Raw genomic sequence first — 22863 nt, 5'->3', positions numbered from 1 at the left:
ACAGACTGATTTAATAAAAGCGTACTGGACCAAGACTTGAAAATCATGATTGTCACCTAGTAGCAGTGTACCCTTGGTCAAACCATTGAACCCTATCCAATCTGTCATTACTTCTTCTGAAAATGAAAGCCTGAACTAGTTGATTTTTTTTTTTTTTTTTTTAGGTACCTTTAGATCATAGAATAGGGAGAACCATGGGGCCTTCTTTGCAGAAGATGTGGAACTTGAACTGAACATTAAATAATTAGTGTGACTTACTGGGAAAAGGAAGAAAGGTCACTTCAGTTCATTAAGTTTTACAACTCCTCTCCCCCACCAAATCCATGGAATTACAAACAACTAAGGACTATAAGTGAAGGCAAAGATGGGAGTGCCCAGAGCCGGCATGCCCTTCAGCTCTTTTTGTTTAACTGTGGATGTACATAGTTTTTGAAATCTGCTGTAAGTGACTGGATGATTAGCATCCTTTAGATGTATTTTTAAAATACGGCTATGTATAAGGTTCCATGTTAGGTCTTGAGAACTCTATAAGGAGTTTTATTTTGGTAGAAGAAATGAGTCCATAATTATATTACTTACAAATAATGTAAGAAATGTCAATGAAAATACCATTGGGAATTTAACACTGGAAAAGAATAGTTTTAGCTGGTTAAGATCTGGGAAAGCTTTGTGGAGGATAGTCTTTTTGAGGTAGACCTTGAAAATATATATGCAAACCTGGTAGAGAGATAAGACATTTTGTAAAGAAATATTTTTTAACTATTTTAATGAACACAAGTACTAAAAGCTATAAAATAGTACTAATTACAGATAAATTTGTTTTTAGACCCACCTAGTGAGTAAGTTTTGTGTGTGTGGTTTTTTTTTGTTTTTTGTTTTTTGTTCTTTTTGGTGAAATTAAACTTTATTGAGAAACCAATTTTTAGGCCAGGTGCTGTGACTCACGCTTGTAATCCCAACACTTTGGGAGGCTGAGACAGAAGGGATCACGTGAGGCCAGGAGCTCGAGCCCAGCCTGCACAACATAGGAGACCCTGCTTCTACAAAAACAAACCAATTTGCAAATACAATACTGTAAATAGTGTTCTGTGGAGGGGGTGTGTGTACGTGTGTGTGTGTATGGGTTTTTTGTTACTTGTTTTCTCTGTTTTCTGATTGTATCTCTGAATTTTTAAAATGTTGTTTTTGTTTAGATACACAGAAGTAAAAACAAATGGAAATTTCATCTCAAGGATGGCATTATGAATCTTAATGGAAGAGATTATATATTTTCCAAAGCCATTGGAGACGCAGAATGGTGAAGAGTTGCTTTTTTTCTTTTATAAATAAAAGAAACTTAAAAAAAAATGTAAAGTGGACAGTTTGAAACTTGGGGCATATGCCAACCAAAACTTCATTTCTGCATGTCAGAAAAGTGCAGTAGAAGCAAAGCTACTGGAACAAAGATAGACCTTGACAACATAGACACTACTTACTGGCAAGCCATGGAACTGTAGCACCTGGGGTTGTTGGGTGGGAGGGTTGGGGTTTTGTGTAGGAAAACCATAATTGTTGATTTTAAATACAGGTACCTGCCACCGGTAATTAGCATGTAAAGCTTTGTCTATATTCCTTCCTCCAACTTGGGTTCAATCAGAAGATACTTGTTGGAATGAACTGAAGAAACTTCCCTTTTGATAGATTGAACTGAAACTGCTTATTGTATGTGGTTATATTTGGTAAAAGTTGCGTGTGAGCTTTTTACAGAAGGGTAAGAATTGTGTTGAATTTTAATTCACTTGTATAAGAAAACAATTTAAAACTCTCATAATAGGTCTTAAATATTTTTACTTGCTATTCTCCCTCAGTGATATATACCTCTTCCTTTCCAGCTTTATGAAACATCTATTTAAGATTTAAAGTTATCAGTGATCATAGTTTGGAGATAAAATTTGACCCAGGAATGAATATTTATTTTAATTAGGTTTTCATACTTATTAAATGTAATTAAAGACTTGGGTCTTGTCTGAGTTCAGTGGAATTGAAACCACAACTTTAATTTCCTTACAGAAAAACTTAATTTGTTTCTTTTAGTGCCACACCTTAAAAAGAAACCCCAAACTAGCTCCTCAGGAATATAGTTTTATTTTGCAAGCATACCATCTAGCTGAAATTGTATACACATGAATATATGTAGACTTTTCCTGTTGGACTGAAGTGTGTGCTTATAAATGTGTTTAGTTTTTAAGCTAAACATTCAGTTAACAGTCTGTGCATTGATTAGCATAGGGCAGGTGGTGAGGACCTGGATTTTTATTAAACAATTTAGTAATTATAAAAGTTTCTTGTGTTTACTAGTAAAGAATTTTAAAAATCTATTATTCTAATTCAACAAGTTTTTAAAATCAACTTTGTAATTTGAGGTTAAAATTTTGGGGGGAAGAGGTGGGTGGGCCACTAAGTTACCTCTCTTTCATTTGGTGGCCCTTCCAGGCCATTGAAAATAAAGACGTTGGCTCCAGTTTGCACATCGGGAAGAAAGCATAGAAATTTGACTTGTATATTAAAAATAATAGAAATGTAATATGTATATTAAGAATGCGTAGGTCTGTATTCTGTAAGGGGCTCTGAAGAACAATATAGCACTGCTGTGTTCAGTGTGAATTCGCTGCCTGGGAGAACTGCAGGAATGCTTGTCTTCACCATTGTGTTCTTACAACGAATTCAACTTTCCATGGTTTATCTTGACAAAATTTACATGTGTTTAGGTTACTTGTATATTGATATATTTTTTTAATCTTCAGTTTTTGTCTTCCTTTTGCCTTTGTGTTTTCAGAAGTAACACATAAACACTTTTTAAAGTACATTACAAAGAAGAAAACTGTGAGCTATTATATAGTGTTTCTTTTTTAACACAAATCTTTTAACTTTAAAAAAAGGCAAAAATTTTTTTTTCTACTTCCCACCCAGCTTACCACCTTGATCTCTTTAACTTATGTTCTAAACTTTGGTGTAAATGGTGGTGTCTAGCATGCTAGTAGTTAGATTTTATTTAGATGCCATAACTGGTAATACAGCTTTTATTTTGACTATATTAATTTAGTTTTTTGAGGGGAAGTTTGTTTATTCTGCGACTCTCAAAGCACACAGAGGTTTTAAAATATATATTATTATTAATAAGACTGAGAGGAAATGGGAGGGAGTAACATCACAGAAGTCCTGTTGTTCAACTGTTCTTCAATATAGTTGCTAGTAGGTTTGTATTTACTCAGTAAAGAAGTCAGTGACCTGAACTACCTATAAAAATTCAGCAGTGCTGCAGTGTTGCTTAAGTGAAACCCTTTGGCTATCTAGTAGTTTTTATGCTACTGAAACTTGGATTACTGTATGATATTCAGCTTGTCTTGGGCCCTCTATGTAGACAAACATTCATATTCATAGTAGCGTTGTATACTGGCCTGTTTTTATAACTTTATTTTTCAAATATTAACAACCACTGCTTTCAGAGTGGTTATTTTGTTATTTTTGAAGCAGGAAATAACCATTTGTATTTGCACCTGTGTATTGCATATTAATTATGGTATACTTGGCAAATGCTTTTCTTTTACCTGTGAAAATTCTGAAAGCTGGTCCAAGCTACATTGCATACCAAATTGTGCTCTTATATATTATTTGCATCGTGTCCTTTTTAATCAAATAGCATGTTTTAGTTTTATTATAGTAGCTTTTGCTGTAAGAATGTCACTTGCTTATCTTTTATTGTACTTGAATTCTTAATCATGCTTTTAACATTGTATTTAACAAATCATTTCGTATTAGGTTCCATTAAAATGTCATTCCTTTGAAAAGGCAAGGGATTTCCACTTTCAGAATTTGAAAATGAAAGTAGCATGTTTATCTAAAGGCAGAAAATAGTTCAGACTTGGTATTATGAAAATAAGTAATGGTTTCTGGAGAGGATTGGTTTAGATTTGCACAGATGGCGATGGCACCTTTTACTTAAATTAACATTAATCAACAGTGCTAAGGAAAATTTACACAAAATTACAAGATAAAACATGGAAATGTGTGCCTTTCAGTATACAAACTCTTGCTTGGTGGTCATTTGGGTAATCAGACCATTTGAATACCTGAGAGCATGTTTAATTTCTGTGGAGTGCCACATATGGCTAAAACAACTCTTTAATGTGCAATTAATTTCTAGAGTAAAATGTCTGTTATGTGAGGGGGATCTTTATATTGGGCTTTTCTATTTTTTAAATGTTCACATTTCTTTCTGTTAATTAAAATGCCATCATAATGTCACATTTACACTGTTGCCTCTTTTAAAAGCAAAGCCACTTTCTTGTTCTAAGATTACATCAAGACTTGAGCAGTGTGTAGTAATTAAAATGTATGCTTAATGAGCATAATAGATTCTGGTTTTAGGAAATAACACATAGCTTTTATATGAATATTTTTTGCTATAGTGAAAATCAAAGATTTTTTTTTTCCTGGCTGGTTTTTTTTTTTTTTTTTTTTTTTTGAGACGGAGTCTCGCTCTGTCGCCCAGGCTGGAGTGCAGTGGCGCAATCTTGGCTCACTGCAAGCTCCACCTCCCGGGTTCACACCATTCTCCTGCCTCAGCCTCCCGAGTAGCTGGGACTACAGGCGCCCGCCACTTCGCCCGGCTAATTTTTTGCATTTTTAGTAGAGACGGGGTTTCACCGCATTAGCCAGGATGGTCTCGATCTCCTGACCTTGTGATCCGCCCGCCTCGGCCTCCCAAAGTGCTGGGATTACAGGCGTGAGCCACCGCGCCCGGCCTTTTCCTGGCTTTTATGGAGGAATGAAAAGAGTTGTCTCCCTCTAAGAGTAATTTTTGATTCTCATAGCAATAATGTCACCATTCTTATCAGAGGGTAAATACCCCCTGTATAGGAAAACAGACATAATTTCCTCTTGGGAGTTCTCTTTATGACTTAGCATTTTCTTCTACTTGAGAAAATTCCTGTTTTTCCGATTATTTCATCTTGAACTTTTTTTTGAGCTTTTGTGCAATGTAATAGTTTATTGATCCATCTTTGTACATTTTCATTTTATTTCATGTCTTTCTCCCACCTACCTGTCAGAATCAGCTATAGCAGATTTTGAATTCTTTAGTTAAAAAATAGTTGCTTTGTTTCCTCATGAGTTTGTTAAATAGCTTTGCATTTTATTCCTCTGTTATGCTATGAAAATTATTACGAAGTTTATATTCTTCCCTTTTTAAGCCTGCCTTACTCTTGTCTTTTGTCATTGTCTATGGTTTAATGAAGAACACACCAAACTAACATTTTTATTTTGAGGAACAAAAAAACTTCTTCTCTTCTCTTTTAAGGGAAGTTACTACACATTGAGTTAGTAACTACTCTTTAGTCAAGGTTCCTTAATCAGTCCAGTCTGCATCAGGACTATGACTTGGGGGGCGGGGCTAATCCTTTTTGCTGTTCTGAGCTACTATTGTCAACTGCTGTTGTACATACTGTTATGTGTAATGGCGTAAATATATTTATTATGTTTGTAAAATTCATTGCAGATCAAGGTTGCTCTTCTGTGATATATGGGATATTATGTTTTAAAGACCATCTTGGAATACAATTAGAGAACTTAGTATTTTGATGTACTAAGACCTATTTTAAGTTTAATATTCTACCTTTGCAAAAACTTTAATTAAAGATGTTATTTAAAAAAAAATGTTGCTTGCTTTGCTTACTAGTTTATGGCATTGTTATAGATAATTGAATAAAATACAATTTAGAAAGGAAAATGCTTTACATTGTTAATGAGAATTCCATTTAACAACAACAAAAAGATGCTAAATTCTGTACCTTAAAGATAAGTAGATTGAGATGTCAATTTGAATTAGTAAACTGTGTTACAAATTATTAATAGTAGCTTTTAAAAAGTTTTATTTTCCAGGCACACAGGAATTTAGGTTGGGCGAATTCACACTAACAAATTATAACTAAAAATTGGTATAATTAACATTGTTTTTCAAAATAAAGATTACTCCTTGTGAAATATTAATAATTAACATATTGTATTAAATAAGTATTTCTACTCCAAAGTATAGATTACTTAGGATAAAAACATTGTTATTTCTCTGTTTAGCCAAACCACTTCCTCTTAGTTCAGAGGTTATAAATAATTGCGTATTAGGAGAATTGGATTACTGAGATTTGTATTGCGTATTGAATATATTTTGTGTTATTTTAGAAGATACTAAATAATTAGCAGGTATTTTAATTTTATAGTTAACTCAGCTGAATCATTAAGAAGCTCGCCTTTTTGTATTTTTTTATCCTGTTAACAGACTATCTAGAAAACATGCAAATTTTAACTATTAACATAATCATAATAAAGATATCTTATTTATTGCCAGCAAATCTTGTATTTTGCAGTTTAATTCAAGATCCTACTTTAAGCTTAAGCTTTTGGCTTTTGTTTTTCCATCTGTAAAATGACAAGATTTTGAGGATGAAATGAGGTGTGATGCATGTAAAGCTCTTAGGCTGGTGCCTGGTACACGGTCAGCACTCAGATGTCACAATTATTTGCTTAATTTCATAATTATTTGCATAATTTAAAATTATTCATGAACCGGAAAAAACGGTCAAAAATAGCAAAAACAAATTGAGAGCCGGTGAAAGAGTTCATTATAACCAAACAATCCTGGGAGGGTAAGTTGGTGAAACAATGCATCTGGCTACAGCAGAAAGTGTCAGAGGGAAGAAAATTGAGTGCTGGGTATGGGAGAGGGATAATCAAACAGTGGGAGGGCTTTTAAGCTCCACCTTTCCCCGCGCCAAAAAATTCCTAAATTATATGTCTAAAGTTGAATTTTCTCAAAGCTAAAACTGTGATAGAACTATCATTTTAAAAATGGACTTTTCAAAATGTGAATGGAGTCTGTCCAGTTCATTTAAGTAGCAAAACAGAGTTGTCAAACATTGAAGATACGGATACATCACTGATTCTCACAATGTCTCCTCCACTTTGAAAAAGAGTACATTGACTTCTCTGTGTTGACAGAACCTCCATGCTAATGATGCATAGGTTAGGGTGGCATTGCTGAGTGGGGCAAATAGGGCCAGGAAAACTAAAGTTCACCCAGGTTAGTTGCAAGAGATGAAGAGAGTAAAGCTTTTTTTTTTTTTTTTTTTTTTTTTTGAGACAAGAGTCTCACCCTGTTGCCCAGGCTGGAGTGCAGTGGCGCCATCTCAGCTCACTGCAAGCTCCGTCTCCTGGGTTCACACCAGTCTCCCGGCTCAGCCTCCCAAATTAACTGGGACTACAGGTTCCCACCACCACGCCCTCCTAATTTTGTTTTTAGTAGAGACGGGGTTTCATCGTGTTAGCCAGGATGGTCTTGATCTCCTGACCTCATGATCCACCCGCGTTGGCCTCCCAAAGTGCTAGGATTACAGGCGTGAGCCACCGCGCCCGGCTGAGAGTAAAGCTCTTTAGAGCTGTTTACTTTCAGCAGGGATGCACGAGGGACATTTGTTGTTTTGGCTTCTCAGTGTCAGAATACCCTTCCTATTTTGCTTCATGCCAAGAAGAATAGAGGGTAATGTATACCTCTTTATGGAAGTAGAATAGCAAGTAAGAAGTCACCTGTCAACTGGATCCAGAAATGGGGACCAAAATCTGAGAGATGGTCAGACTGATGCTTACACTCAGGACTTTGAGTCTTAAGAGCATGAAACAAAGTTGCAGGATCAGTCAGAGGTCCTATATATGTTCAGGTCTGGTGGTATGATAGTGACTGGGGCAAGAGTGCTATTGGCAACCTCCTAAGCAGACTTTGGCTGCAAACTACTGTACCCTTCCAATCCCTTTTCTGCTTAAAATAAGTCTGTTTCTGTTGTTTGCAACCAAGAAAGAAAAGCATTATTCATGCAAAGTATGTCTTAAGATATCACCTTTCCCTTGTAGGAGTCTTTTGCAAGATATCACCTTTCCCTTGTTCGGAGTCTTTTGCCTTCACAATTAGCCCCTTCTTCCCATTAGACATTCAATATCCTATTCAAAAATCTTCAGTGAATTACCAAAATAGCAATACTTGTAATATCAGCATCACAACTGTGGTTGGCTGATTATCTTCGAACATAAAGGAGTTTGTTACATTTAAGCCCATTATATTTTGTGTCATTCATGTATTCCGCAAATACTTGAATACCTACTATGTGTACCATGACAACTAAACCCATATTCAAACTCCCTACAGTCTTGATGAAGTGACTGATGGGTAGAATTGGCAGAGTCCCTTCAAGATTCTTCATCCCTTGCATAGCATCTCTCTCTGGGGGCCAATCGGCCTCAGTGGATGAGGCCACTGGGGGTCCATTTATAGGAGTTGAAAGAGCACAGAGACTCCAAAGTCCTTGACATCTTCCTGAACTTGTTCTAGCACAAATCTGCTCTGATCAACTTTCCAAGACTTCCTCTCCTTCTTGGTGTGAAATGTATAAGGACCCTGTGCTCTATCTTGAGATGGCACTCAGTTTTTAAGTTCTACGTTATAAAGAGGGTGTGTGATATATATACTTAGTGTTATTTTCATGTTCTCAAAGCCTCTTTTTTGACATGCTCCATGTGTTCTGGAGCCTTTCCATAGAATTCGTCTCCCACAACCAAGAGTTCCTGTTCTCAAGGAGGGTATTAAAGGTGGAAGAAGGACACTGAAAGATTTTACAGACACAGCTTTTGTGGAGCAGAGAGAAGTGTTTGGAAATACTGGTTTTGAAGTATGCAGCAAGTATGAAGAAAACAGGGATGGGGACTCGGAATAAATACTTCTTCAGTGGCAAATGCATTGCCTGTTTTTTCAAATACGCACAGTAGCCTTGAGAGTGGTTATTTTTATCTTCATTTTACAGATGAGTTGATGGAGCTTTGTGGAGGCCAAGTAATTTGCCTAAGGCCACACAGCGAGACCGTAGTTTGAAGCTAGGGCAGATTGGCAGAGTGAGGTCAAGATACTCCATCCCTAGCTTAGGATGGGATGGGTCTTTTCATCACCTCAGTTTCCAGGAACAAATGGTTTCCATCTTAGCTACACCTGTTAATAAGAGGCTGTGGCGTTGCAGCAACCTGGTCTCTTGTTTCTGTTCAGAGGAGATATTCTGGGGACAGTTCTTCACTCTCCACTGTCTGTACTCACCACTCTGAAAAGACAGAGAGACAAATAAAAACACTGGCTGGGACCATGACAGCAAAGTCCTTCTGAAGAGTCATTCAGTGAAGACTTGGGGGTTGGCAAAGTGGTCCGTTCTGTTTTTGCCTTCTCCCAATAGTTCAATGAGTTAAAGGAAAAGAATGTTTTCACGGAAAAAAAAAAAATCAGCATGTTTGTTTGCCAGAAGGAGATCTGTCTAGCCTCACCTCATATCACTTCTCTTCTGGTGAATCTGATGGTGAAATAAGTTTATTCCCAAGAGGAGCTCCCTAATGCAGTTAAAGTGGGCGTGGCTTCTATGGGTTTCATGGCAGGATGCATCAGGAATATAGAAACTTGGAGACAAATGTCCTGTGGTTATTGTTGTAGTCTGAATGTTTCTACCCTCCCCCCCAAATTCATATGCTGCAATTCTAACCTAAGGTGATGGTATTAGAAGGGGGTGTCTTTGGGCAGTGAGGGCATAATGCACTTATGAAGAGACTCAGAGAACTAGCTAGCCCCTTCCACCATGTGAGAGTGCAACAAGGAACAGGCTCTCACCAGACACCAGACTGCTGGCCCCTTGATCTTGGACTTCTCAGTCTCCAGAACTCTGAGACATAAATGCCAATTGTTTAGAAACTACCAATTTCATGGTATTTTGTTACGGCAACCTGAACAGACTAAGATAGTTACTGAAAAACCCCACTTTAAATATGTGAGCATGGGAGCCCACATTGCTGGACAGCCTTATGGTAAAGCTATCAAATCCTGCTCTTGGCATATTCTGCAGTAGTGTTGTGCCCAGGGAGGGAGGCAGTCAGTCCTGGGGGATGGGCAATAAGGAGGTGAACTGCTGGCCGAGAACATAATCATTATTAAATTGATTACATGTAGTGTGCTTTTTATTATTACCATGTGCCAGCAATCCTAAGCTATGTCAATGATAGAACTACCTTCCCATAAGAAATAATTTTTCGTTCTAACTGGTCTAATTGTTACAGTTAGTGTTGAGAGTGTTTTTTCATTTTTTTTTTACTGTGATAAAATATACATAAATGTTACCATTTTAGCCATGGTTAAGTGTACAGTTCAGTGGCATGAAACACATTAATGTTTAGTTTTAATATTTGTTAGCTTCATTTTTTTTTTACATTTCACATACATGAAATAAGCCAATCACAAAAAGATAAATACTACACAATTCCACTTAAATGAGGTTATCTACAGTGATCAAATTCTTAGAAACAAAAAGTAGAATGGTGGTTACTCCGGACTGGAGGAAACAGGAAATGAGAAATTGTTCAATGGATACAGAGATTGAGTTTTGCAAGATGAAAAATTTCTAGGAATCTGTTGTACAACTATGTGAATGATCTTAACACTACTAGACTGTACAGTTAAAATTGGCTAAGATGGTAAATTTTATGTTGTCTGTGTGTGTTTTGTTTTTACTACAGTAGTAAAAAAAGAAAAGCTTATTATTATTATTTTTTGAGACATCATCTTGCTCTGTTGCCCAGGCTGCAATGCAGTGGCATGATCATAGCTCACTGCAGCCTCAACCTTCCGGGCCCAAGTGATACTCCTTCCTCAGCCTCCAGAGTAGCTGGGACTACAAGTACATGCCACCATGCCTGGCTAATTCTTTATTTGTTAGTAGAGATTAGGTCTTGCTATGTTGCCCAGGCTAGTCTCAAACTCCTGGGGTCAAGCGATCCTTCCACCTCGGCCTCCAAAGGTATTGGGATTACAGGCATGAGCCACTGTGCCTGGCCTACATATTTTTTAGTGAACATTGTGTTCAGTGTGGAAGTTAATTCAGACAACTCCCAGTTATATGTCAGACCCCAACATGAGGGCACAGTCACATTAGTTTGTTTCTAGAGTAGATTCTTGTAGGTTTAGAATTGTTTCTACTCACTTAGGGCTCAGCTCATGCCTTCAACTTCTGTGGTAGTGTCTATTTCTGTGTTTAAGCAGTAGAATAAAAAGGAAGAGTTAGAGCACAACGGCTGTAAGGAAAGAAACAAAATTTAGTTCTTCAATTACATCCTTCTATGTGACCACTGGGAATTCTTATTTCTGCTTAATAATGAAACATTGAAATGTGTGGACTGTGAAGTGCAATCATTTTGTTTGGTAAATGCAAATTTTAGTCCATACTTGAAATACATTCATTTCATTTTATGATTATTACTGAAAATAATTGTGTCATATAAGAGAGGAAGACGTGTTAAGAAATGAAATATTCTGGATGTCAAATATGCTAAAAACTGGAAATCAGAGAATCAGAATCAGATCCTATTCTTCTTCTTTTTTTTTTTTTGTTTCAGACAGTCTTGCTCTGTTACCCAGGCTGCAGTGCAGTGGCGCCATCTAGACTCACTGAAACCTTTGCCTGAAACCTCCACCTCCTGAGTTCAAGTGATTCTCCTGGCACAGCCTCCCGAGTAGTTGGGATTACAGGTGTCCACCACCACGCCCGACTAATTTTTGTATTTTCAGTAGAGACAAGTTTTCACCATGTTGGCCAGGCTGGTCTCGAACTCCTGACCTCAAGTGATCCACCCACCTTGGCTTCCCAAAGTGCTGGGATTACAGGTATGAGCCATCATGCCTGGCCAGATCGTATTCTTTAATTATTTGAAAACAAACATTTTATTAACCACAGAAATGGTGGCATGCTGGAGAAAGCATGGGCTTCAGAATTGGATAGACTTGAATTTGAATTCAGGCTCCACTCTCTCCTTGGCAGACCTTGGACAAGGCATTTAAGCCCTTTGTCTGTTAAACAAGGATAACAGTACCTCCCTTGTAAGGAAGTTTTTGCCATGAATAAGGAGTGCAGAGCACATAGCACAGGTTTAAGCACAGAGCAGGCATGACGTGGGCTAGTGCATTAGTTTCCTATAGTTGCCATAACAAATGACCACAAACTGAGTGGCTTAAAACAGAATAAATTTTGGCTCTTTTTCTTCTCTTCACTACTTGGTTCTGAGAACTGGTTAGACTTTAGAAGCTGCTCAATTTCAGTATTTTCTTGCCCCTAGGTCTTAGCAACAGAAATAAAGTATATCAACGGGAATGGCTTCACTGCGTATGAGGAGGTCTTTTTTTCTGATGAACCCTGGACTTAAGGGAACACATGGGGAGAAGGTGAGAACTCTGGAGGGAGATGCTGTCCCTAAGCGAGGAAGTTTAAGGGAAAGGAATAGATCCCTGACAGGTTATAAGCATATTGAAGAAAAGGATGAATTAGAGTGAGAAGCCAGGTGGCCCAGTCAAGTGCTAAGTGGAGAGATAAGGACTTCACCTTATGTTTTGCTGAACATTTTGCTGCCTTTTGCTAAGTTTTTCTTTTGGGCTTTAAAGTACCCATTATGAATTGTTCTGACTCTGGCCTTGGTAGAAAAGGTTCTGTTTTGCAACCAGCCAGGCACAACCAACCCTACTGATATCATTGCTATTTCTTTTCATAAAGGAGTAGAATAAGGAAGCCAGCCACAGCTGTGTGATTTGGCATAAGATTTCAATTTGTCTCTCATCTGGACCTGGACATCGGGAGGAGGAGTGGGGTTGGCAGAAAGGGAGGAAGGGTCATAGTCATTGCCAGTGCTATTGATGATCTGATCTGGAACAAAGGATCTTTTTCAGAGTGGGTCTGGGGTGGGAGAAAGAAAAGTTACCCTCCGTTGACCATCAACCTTGCTCCTTGTTGCTTAATGAGGAGTGAAAGAAAGGGAACCACGGCAGGACCTCTCAAACAGCACGCAGCTGCTCTGAAACAGGCAGTAGACTTGTAGCTGTCCTCTCTCAAGCTCAATTTTTGAACTGCACTCCAGGATGGCAGGGCCAAATGCCATGGCTGTTGCTTGGTGTTGCTATACTTTAGTCTTCCATTTGGCAGAGAGGAGTAGAAAGCTTGGGAGTTAACCTGTGTGAAGCACCTACTCATAGTCAGGACTCTTAGTTGCATGGTACAGGAACCCAACTCAATCTGCCTCGAGCAAAGATAGAAATGTAGTGACTCACTGAACTGTGATAACAGCTTCAAGCAAGACTAGAAACCAGGTGCTCTTTCTAGCCTCATCTCTCAGCCCAGCTTCACTTTAAGTTTTAATCTCACGTTTGTCTACCCTTGACAGACTCTTTATGTTTCAAAAGAAGATGGTGGCTACCCAGGGCCCTACATACATATCCTTAGAGTTTGTGAGCCAAGATAATTTCTTATTTTAATTTTCTATTTTGAAACTTTTGTAGAAGTGCACCAATTGACCTGGCTTGGACCTGTGCACAATCCTTGGACTAATCACTGTATTCAAAAGAATGTAGGTTCATAATTTTATTAGTCCATTATCACACTGCTATAAAGAACTACCTGAGACTGAGTAATTTATAAAGAAAGGAGATTTAATTGACCCACAGTTCTGCATGGCTGGGGAGGCCTCAGGAAACTTACAATCAAGCAAGGTGCATCTTACTATGGCGGAGAAGGAGAGCGCGAGAGCAAAGGGGAGTGCCACACTTATTTTATTATTTATTTTTAAGTTCCTGGGTACATGTGCAGGATGTGCAGGTTTGTTACATAGGTAAACGTGTGCTATGGTGGTTTGCTGCACCTATCAACCCATTGCCTAGGTATTAAGCCCAGCATGCATTAGCTCTTTTTCCTAATGCTCACCCTCCCGCCTTTCCCCGGCAGGCCCCAGTGTGTGTTGTTCCCTTTCCTATGTCTATGTGTTCTCATTGTTCAGCTCCCCCTTATAAGTGAGACTATGAGGTGTTTGGTCTTCTGTTCCCACATTAGTTTGCTGAGGATAATGGCTTCCAGCTTCATCCATGTCCCTGCAAAGGACATGATCTCATTCCTTTGTATGGCTGCATAGTATTCTATGGTATATATATACTACATTTGCTTTATCCAGGGAATCATTGATGGGCATTTTGGTTGATTGTGCCATACTTTTAAACCATCAGATCTCATGAGAACTCACTCACTATCATGAGAACAGCAAGGGGGAAATTCGCCCCCATGATCCAATCACCTCCCACCAGGCCCCTCTCCTGACACATGGGGATCACAATTACTTACGAGATTTGGTTGGGGACATAGAGCCAAACCATATCAAGAATTGTCCCAAGTTGGGTCACACGCCTACCTCTACCCAAAGAAGGCAGGGTACACACCATTATTGTCAACTTGATGAGGACCACATCAGGGAAAGAAAATGTAAAGCAAAAGTAGTTGCAGTTTCTTTTATTCATTCGTTGATTCATTTGCTAATTCAGTGTATCCAAATAACCAAGAGCCTACAATGTGACAGACGCTATTCCAGGTGCTAGTGATATGGTGGGGAGCATAACAGACCAAGCCCCTGCTCTCACAGAGCTTACATTCTAGTCGGGAAAGACAAATGCTTAGTAAGTAGGAATTTAAGATTAAATAAGTAGATAAATACGTAAACAATAAGTGCAATTGAGACCAGAAAAGGACAATGAAATATACAGTGTCCAGGGAAGTGAGTGCTACTCCAGGAAATGTGGCTGAGGAAGTCATTTCCGAGGAGATAACATTTAAGCTGAAACTTAAATGATGAGGAGGAGGTCTCATACAGAATAAAGAGACAGAGGAGGGGCAAATTCTCTCTCTCATCTCGAGCTAAAATATCCATCTTCTGCCCCTGAACATCAAAGCTCCCAGTTCTTGAGCCTTCAGACTCTGGGAATTATGCCATTGGTTTATCCAGTTTTCAGGCTTCTGGACTCAGACTCAATTCCACCATTATCTTTCCTGGTTCTCCAGCTTGCAGACAATGTATTGTGAGACTTCTCAGTCCCCATGATTGCATGAGCCAATTTTCATAATAAACCTATTATCTTTCTCTCCCTCTTTCTGTCTATATATATAATTGATCCAGTGGCTGGACCAATTTACATTTCTCCCAGCAGTGTGTAACTGTACCTTTTCTCCACAGCTTCGCCAACGTCTGTTATTTTTTGACTTCTTAACAAAAGCCATTCTGAGTGTTGTGAGGCAATATCTCACTGTGGTTTTTATTTGCATTTCTCTGCTGATTAGTGATGATGAGCACTTTTCATATGTGCGCTGGCCTCTTGTTAATCTTTTGAGAAATGTCCATGTCCTTTGCCCACCTTTTAATGGGGTTATTTGTTTTTTTTGCTTATTCAATTAAGTTCCATACCTGTATATTCTATTAGTTTTGTTTCTCTGAGAACCCTGATTAATAAAGACCTGAAAATCTACATCTTTAAAATCAACAAAAAAAAAAGTCCTGGGTTAAGCAACAGATTACTCATAACTGAAAAAAGAATTAGTGAACTGAGAGTAGTCCTAAGGAAATTACCTAAAATACAGCACAAATAACTAAAGACATAAAAAATAGGAGAGGTTGCTGCATGGTGATTATAGTGAGGAAGGCAATCACACATTAATTAGGAGTTCCCATAGAAAAAGATGAAAGGCAATATTCGAAGAGATATTAATCATGATTTTTCTTTTTACTTTTTCAACTTTTAGGATCATCAGGTTCATGTACAGGGTTGTTACAGAGGTATTATATTGTGTGATGCTGAGATTTGTGGTATGAATGAAGCCATCACCCTGGTAATGAGCACAGTATCCAATAGGTAGTTCTTCAACCCATTCCCCTGTCCTTCTCTCCCCATTCTAGTAATCCTCAGTGTCTGTTGTTCCCATTTTATGTTCATGTGTACCCAATGTTTAGCTCCCACTTATAAGTGAGAAAACGTGATATTTGGTTTTCTGCTTCTGCGTTAGTTCACAGGATTGCATTTTTTTTTTTTTTTTTTTTTTCTTTTTGAGACAGAGTCTTGCTCTGTCGCCCAGGCTGGAGTGCAGTGACGCCATCTCGGCTCACTGCAAGCTCCGCCTCCCTGGTTCATGCCTTTATCCTGCCTCAGCCTCCCGAGTAGCTGGGACTACAGGCGCTCGCCACTACGCCCGGCTAATAATTTTTTTGTATTTTTAGTAGAGACGGGGTTTTACTGTGTTAGCCAGGATGGTCTCAATCTCCTGACCTCGTGATCCTCCCGCCTTGGCCTCTCAAAGTGCTGGAATTACAGGCGTGAACCACTGCTCCTGGCCGGATTTCATTCTTTTTTATCACGGTATTGTATTCCATGGTGTATATTTACCACATTTTCTTTATCCAGTCCACTGTTGGTGGGCACCTGGGTTGATTCCATATTTTTTCTATTGTGTGTTGTGCCACAGTGAACACACAGGTAACCTTTTGGTAGAACAATTTGTTTTTCTTTGCGTATACACCAAGTAATGGGATTGCTAGGTTAACTGGTAGCTCAACTTTTAGTTCTTTGAGAAATCTCCAAACTGCTCTCCTCGGTGGCTGGGCCAATCTACATTCCCTCCAACAGTGTATAAATGTCCCTTCCCTGGCGCCCCCAACAGCTTCACCAACATCTGTTATTTTTTGACTTTTTAACAAAAGCTATTCTGACTGTTGTGAGATGGTATCTCATTGTGGTTTTGATTTGCATTTCTCTGATGATTAATGATGACCATTTTTTCATATGTTTCTTGGCTGCTTCTAAGTCGTCTTTTGAGAAGTTTCTGTTCATGTCCTTGCCCACATTCTAATGAGGTTATTTGTTTTTTGTTTGTTCAATTGTTTAAATTCCTTATAGATTCCGGATATTTGACCTTGGTCACATGCATAGTTTACAAATATTTTCTCCCATTTTGTAGGTTATCTGTTTACATTTTTGGTAGTTCCTCTTGTTGTGCAGAAGTTCTTTAGTTTAATTAAGTCTCATCAACATTTGTTTTTGTTGCAATTGCTTTTGGGGACTTAGCCACACATTCTTTGCCAAGGCCAATGTCAACAAGGGTATTTCCTAGGTTTTCTTGTAGGATGTTTTTATAGGATTTTGAGGTCTAACATTTGAATCTTTTTAATTTTTGTATATAGTGATAGGTAGGAGTCCAGTTTCATTCTTCTGCATATGGATAGCCAGTATCCCAGCATTTATGTCATTTATATAATATAAATAATATATAATATATTATTTATATAATATAAATAATATATAATATATTATTTTATATAATATAAATAATATATAATATATTCTTTATATAATATAAATAATATATAATATATTCTTTATATAATATAAATAATATATAATATATTATTTTATATAATATAAATAATATATAATAGTTATATATAATATATAATAATATATAATATATAATAATCTATCATAATATTATATATTAATAATATATAATAATATTATATAAATATATTATAATATTCATTATAATAATAAATAATATATAATAATATATAATAATTATAGTCTATATATAATGATATATATTATATATTATATATTCTATATAATGATATATATTATATTATATATTCTATATAATGATATATATTCTATATTCTATATTCCATATAATGATATATATTCTATATTCTATATTCCATATAATGATATATATTCTATATTCCATATTCCATATAATGATATATATTCTATATTCTATATTCCATATAATGATATATATTATATATTATATATTCTATATGATATATATTATATATTATATATTATATATAATGATATATATTATATATTATATATTCTATATAATGATATATATTATATATTATATATTCTATATAATGATATATATAATAGATAATTATATATTATATATTATAATAATATATATTATATATAATAATAATATATATTATATATTATAATAATATATACTATATATAATAATAATATATAATATATAATAATAAATAATATATAATATATTATATATAATATATTATATATAATATATAATAATATAATGTATTATATATAATATATATTATATTATATATTATTTATTATTATATATTATATAATATATATTATAATAAATAATATATATAATATATAATATATAATATATATAATTTATATATAATATAATTTTTATATATAAAATATAATATATATTTTATATATATAATTTGTATATATTATATAATTTATATATATAAAATATATATTATATATAATACATTATATATTATATAATACATATAATATAATACATAATATAATATATAATATAAATGTAATATATTATATAATACATTATATATTTATATGATTATATATTTATATTATTAATATAATAGAAATAATATATAAATAATATATAATTCATATAATAGAAATAATATATAAATAATATATATTAATATAATAGAAATAATATATAAATAGTATATATTACTATAATAGAAATAATATATAAATAGTATATATTACTATAATAGAAATAATATATAAATAGTATATATTAATATAATAGAAATAATATATAAATAGTATATATTAATATAATATAAATAATATATATTAATATAATATGAATAATATATATTAATATAATATAAATAATGTATATTAATATAATACAAATAATATATATTATTTATATTATATTAATATATATTATTTATATAATATAAATAATATATATTATTTATTATTTATTATTATTGCTTTTTTTTTGAGTTTGTTGAAGATCTGGTGGTTGTGTGTGGCTTTATTTCTGGGTTCTCTATTCTGTTCCATTGGTCTATGTGTCTGTTTTTGTACTAATGTCACGCTGTTTTGGTTACTGTATCCTTGTAGTATAGTTTGAAGTCAAGCAATGTGATGCCTCTGGTTTTGTTCTTTTTGCTTAGGATTGCTTTGGCTATTCAGGCTCTTTTTTGGTTCCATATAAATCTTAGGATAGTTTTTTCTAATTTTTTGAAAAATGATATTGGTAGTTTGATAGAAATAACATTGAATCTGGAAATTGCTTTGGGCAGTATGGCCATTTTAATAATACTGATTGTTCCAACCCATGAACATGGAATGTTTTTCCATTTATTTGTGTCATCTCTGATTTCTTTCAGCAGTATTTTGTAGTTCTCCTTGTAGAGATCTTTCAGCTCCTTGGGTAGATTTATTCCTGGGCATTTCTTTTTTGTGTGTGGCTATTGTAAATGAGATTGTGTTCTTGATTTGGTTCTCAGCTAGAATGTTATTGGTATATAAATGCTACTAATTTTTGTGCATTGATTTTGTGTTCTGAAACTTTACTGAAGTTGTTTATCAGTTCCAGGGGCATTTTGGCAGAGCCTTTAGGTTTTTCTAGGTACAGAATCATATCGTTAGTGAAGAGAAATAGTTTGGCTTTTTCTTCTCCTATTTGGATGCCTTGTATTTTTTTTCTCTTGCCTGATTGCTCTGCTTAGGACTTCCAAAACTATGTTAAATAGGTGTTTGAGAGTGGGCATCCTTATCTTATGCTGGTTCTCAAGGGGAATGCCTTCAGCTTTTGCCTGTTCAGTATAATGTTGGCTGTGGATTATGTTCATTTGATGCTAAGTTTGTTGAGGAGGTTTTTTTTTTTTATCATGAAGGGATATTGAATTTTATCAGAAGCTTTGTTTCCTTCTATTTAGGTGATCATATGGTTTTATGTGGTGAATCACATTTATTGATTTGCATATGTTGAAACAGCCTTGCATCTCAGAAATAAAGCCTACTTTGTGGTGGTGAATTAACTTTTGATGTGCTGGTGGATATGGTTTACTAGTATTTTGCTGAGAATTTTTGTTTCTGTGTTCATCAGGAATATTGGCCTGAGGTTACTTTTTTTGTTGTTGGATCTGTGCCAGATTTTGGTATCAGGATGATGCTTACTTTGTAGAATAAGTTAAGGAGGAGGCCTTTCTCAATTTTTTGGAATAGTTTCAATAGGATTGGTACCAGTTCTTTGTACAGCTGGTAGAATTCAGTTGTGAATCCATCTAATCCAGGGCTTTTTGTTTGTTTGTTTTTGTTAGTAGGTAATTTTTTTTTATTGCTGATTCAATTTTGGAACTTGTTATTGGTCTGTCCATGTTTTTTGCTTTCTTCCTGGTTCAATCTTGGGATGTTGTGTGTTTCCAGGAATTTTTACATTTCCTCTAGGTTTTCTAATTTGTGTGCATAGAGGTGTTCATAATAGTCTGAGGATCTTTTATATTTCTGTGGGATTAGTTGTAATGTCGTTTTTATCATTTTGGATTGTGTTTCTTTGGATTCTTTTTTGTCGTTAATCTAGTTACAGTCTATTGATCTCATTTATTCTTTTGAAAAACCAACTTTTGCTTTTATTGATCTTTCGTATGCATTTTTGTGCCTCAATTTTGTTCAGTTGTTTTCGGATTTTGTTATTTTTTTTCTTCTGCTAGATTTGGGGTTGGTTTTCTCTTTTTTGTTCTAGTTTCTCCAGGTACAATGTTAGATTGTTAATTTGAGATCTTTCTAACTTAGTGATGTAGGTATTTGGGGCTGTAAACTTTCCTCTTAACTCTGCTTTCGTCATAGCCTAAAGATTTTGGTAAGTTTTAATTAGTTTCAAATATATATATTTTGATTTCTGCCTTAATTTCATTCTTTACCCAAGAGTCATTCAGAAAAAGTTGTTCATGTAATTTGTGTAGTTTTGAAAGATCTTCTTGGTCTTGATTTCTATTTTTCTTGCACTGTGGTTAGAGAGTATGGTTGGTATGAATTCAATTTTTTAAAAATTTATTGAGACTTGCTTAATGGCTGAGCACATGGTTGATCTTAGAATATATTACATGTGGAGATGAGAATAATTTATATTCTATAGTTGTATAGTAGAGCATTCTGTAGATGTCTATTAGGTCAAATTGTTCAAGTGTTGAGTTTAAGTCCAGAATTTCTTTGTTAGTTTTCTGCCTTAATAATCTGTTTAATGCTGTCAGCGAGGTGCTGAAGGCTCCCACTATCATTGTGTGGCATCTAAGTCTTTTTGTAGGTCAAGAAGATCTTGTTTTATGAATCTGTGTGCTCCATTGCTGGGTGCATATATGTTTAGGTTAGTTAAGTCTTCTTGTTGAATTGAACCCTTCATTATTATGTAATGCTCTTCGTTGTTCTTCTTCTTGATTGTTGTTGTTTTAAAGTCTGTTTTATCTGATATAAAAATAGCAACTCCTGCCCTTTTTTGTTTTCCATTTGCATGATAGATCTTTTTCCATCTCTTTACTCTGAGCCTCTCAGTGTCATCACATGGAAGATGAGTCTCTTGAAGACAACAAACATTTGAGTCTTGTCTTTTTTCCAACTTGCCAGTCTATGCCTTTTGGATGGGGCATTTAGACCATTTACATTCAAGGTTAGTGCTGATATGTTAGATTTTGATCCTGTCATTGTGTTGTTAGCTGGGTGTTTTGTAGACTTGATTGTGTAGTGGCTTTATAGTGTCTCTGGGTTATATGCTTAAGTGTGATTTTGTGGTAGCATGTGTTGTTCTTTCATTTCCATGGTTACCACTCCCTACGACTTCTTGTAAGGCTAGTCTAGTGCTAATGCATTCCTTTAGCATTTGCTTGTCTGGAAATAATTTTATTTCTCTTTTGCTCCTGAAGCTTAGTTTGGCAGGATATGAAATTCATGGTTAGAATTTCTTTTGTTTATGGATGATAAAAATAGGTCCCCAGTTTTATCTGGCTTGTGATGTTTCTGCTGAGAGGTCCACTGCTAGCGTGATGGGATTCCCTTTGTAAGTGACCTGACTCTTTTCTCTAGCTGCCTTTAAGATATTTTCTTTAACGCTGACCTTGGTGAATATGATAGCATGTGTTAGGGATGTTCATCTTGTATCTCACAGGGGTTCTCTGTATTTCTTGAATTTGCATCTCAACCTCTCTAGCGAGATTGGGAAACTTTCCACGAACTGTGTCCTCAAATATGTTTTCCAAGCTGCTTACTCTCTCTCCTTCTCTCTTAGGAATGCCAGTGAGTCATATATTACGCCATACTTCTCTGAAGATTTGTATTTTTAAAAATTTTTTTCTTTATTTTTGTCTGATTGAGTTGCTTTGAAGAATCAGTTTTTGAGCTCTGAGATTCCACAGCTTGATCTATTCCTCTGTCAGTGCTTCCAACACTATTGTGAAAATTTTGTAGTGAATTTTTTAACTCCAGTTCAGTTTGGTTCTTTTTAAAATGGGAGAAAATTTTTGCAACCTACTCATCTGACAAAGGGCTAATATCCAGAATCTACAATGAACTCCAACAAATTTACAAGAAAAAAACAAACAACCCCATCAAAAAGTGGGCGAAGGACATGAACAGACACTTCTCAAAAGAAGACATTTATGCAGCCAAAAAACACATGAAAAAATGCTCAACATCACTGGCCATCAGAGAAATGCAAATCAAAACCACAATGAGATACCATCTCACACCAGTTAGAATGGCAATCATTAAAAAGTCCGGAAACAACAGGTGCTGGAGAGGATGTGGAGAAATAGGAACACTTTTACACTGTTGGTGGGACTGTAAACTAGTTCAACCCTTGTGGAAGTCAGTGTGGCGATTCCTCAGGGATCTAGAACTAGAAATTCCATTCGACCCAGCCATCCCATTACTGGGTATATACCCAAAGGACTATAAATCATGCTGCTATAAAGACACATGCACACGTATGTTTATTGCGGCATTATTCACAATAGCAAAGACTTGGAACCAACCCAAATGTCCAACAATGATAGACTGGATTAAGAAAATGTGGCACATATACACCATGGAATACTATG

General features: G+C 35.5%; 1 protein-coding gene across 4 annotated transcripts in view; it reads left to right on the top strand.

Annotated features, from left to right (window-relative positions):
- GTF2A1 (general transcription factor IIA subunit 1) overlaps positions 1–6386 on the top strand; it is a 48595-nt gene extending 42209 nt beyond the window's left edge. For 3 of the 4 annotated variants that reach the window (XM_063651943.1, XM_054449615.2, XM_054449618.2), the window contains one exon: positions 1194–6386. In XM_063651943.1, the coding sequence (XP_063508013.1) occupies positions 1194–1301 (108 nt within the window). In that variant the 3' untranslated portion in view covers positions 1302–6386. Of the gene's footprint in view, positions 1–164 lie in introns of all 4 variants that reach the window. The other variant, XM_063651942.1, reaches the window with a different exon arrangement.
- The last annotated feature ends 16477 nt before the right edge of the window (positions 6387–22863 follow it).

This window comes from Pongo pygmaeus, chromosome 15 (genome assembly GCF_028885625.2).
Source record: "Pongo pygmaeus isolate AG05252 chromosome 15, NHGRI_mPonPyg2-v2.0_pri, whole genome shotgun sequence".
NCBI classification, from domain to species: domain Eukaryota; kingdom Metazoa; phylum Chordata; class Mammalia; order Primates; family Hominidae; genus Pongo; species Pongo pygmaeus.
The sequence above is the reverse complement of the archived record's forward strand: the minus strand, read 5'-3'. Positions and strand labels throughout refer to the sequence as shown.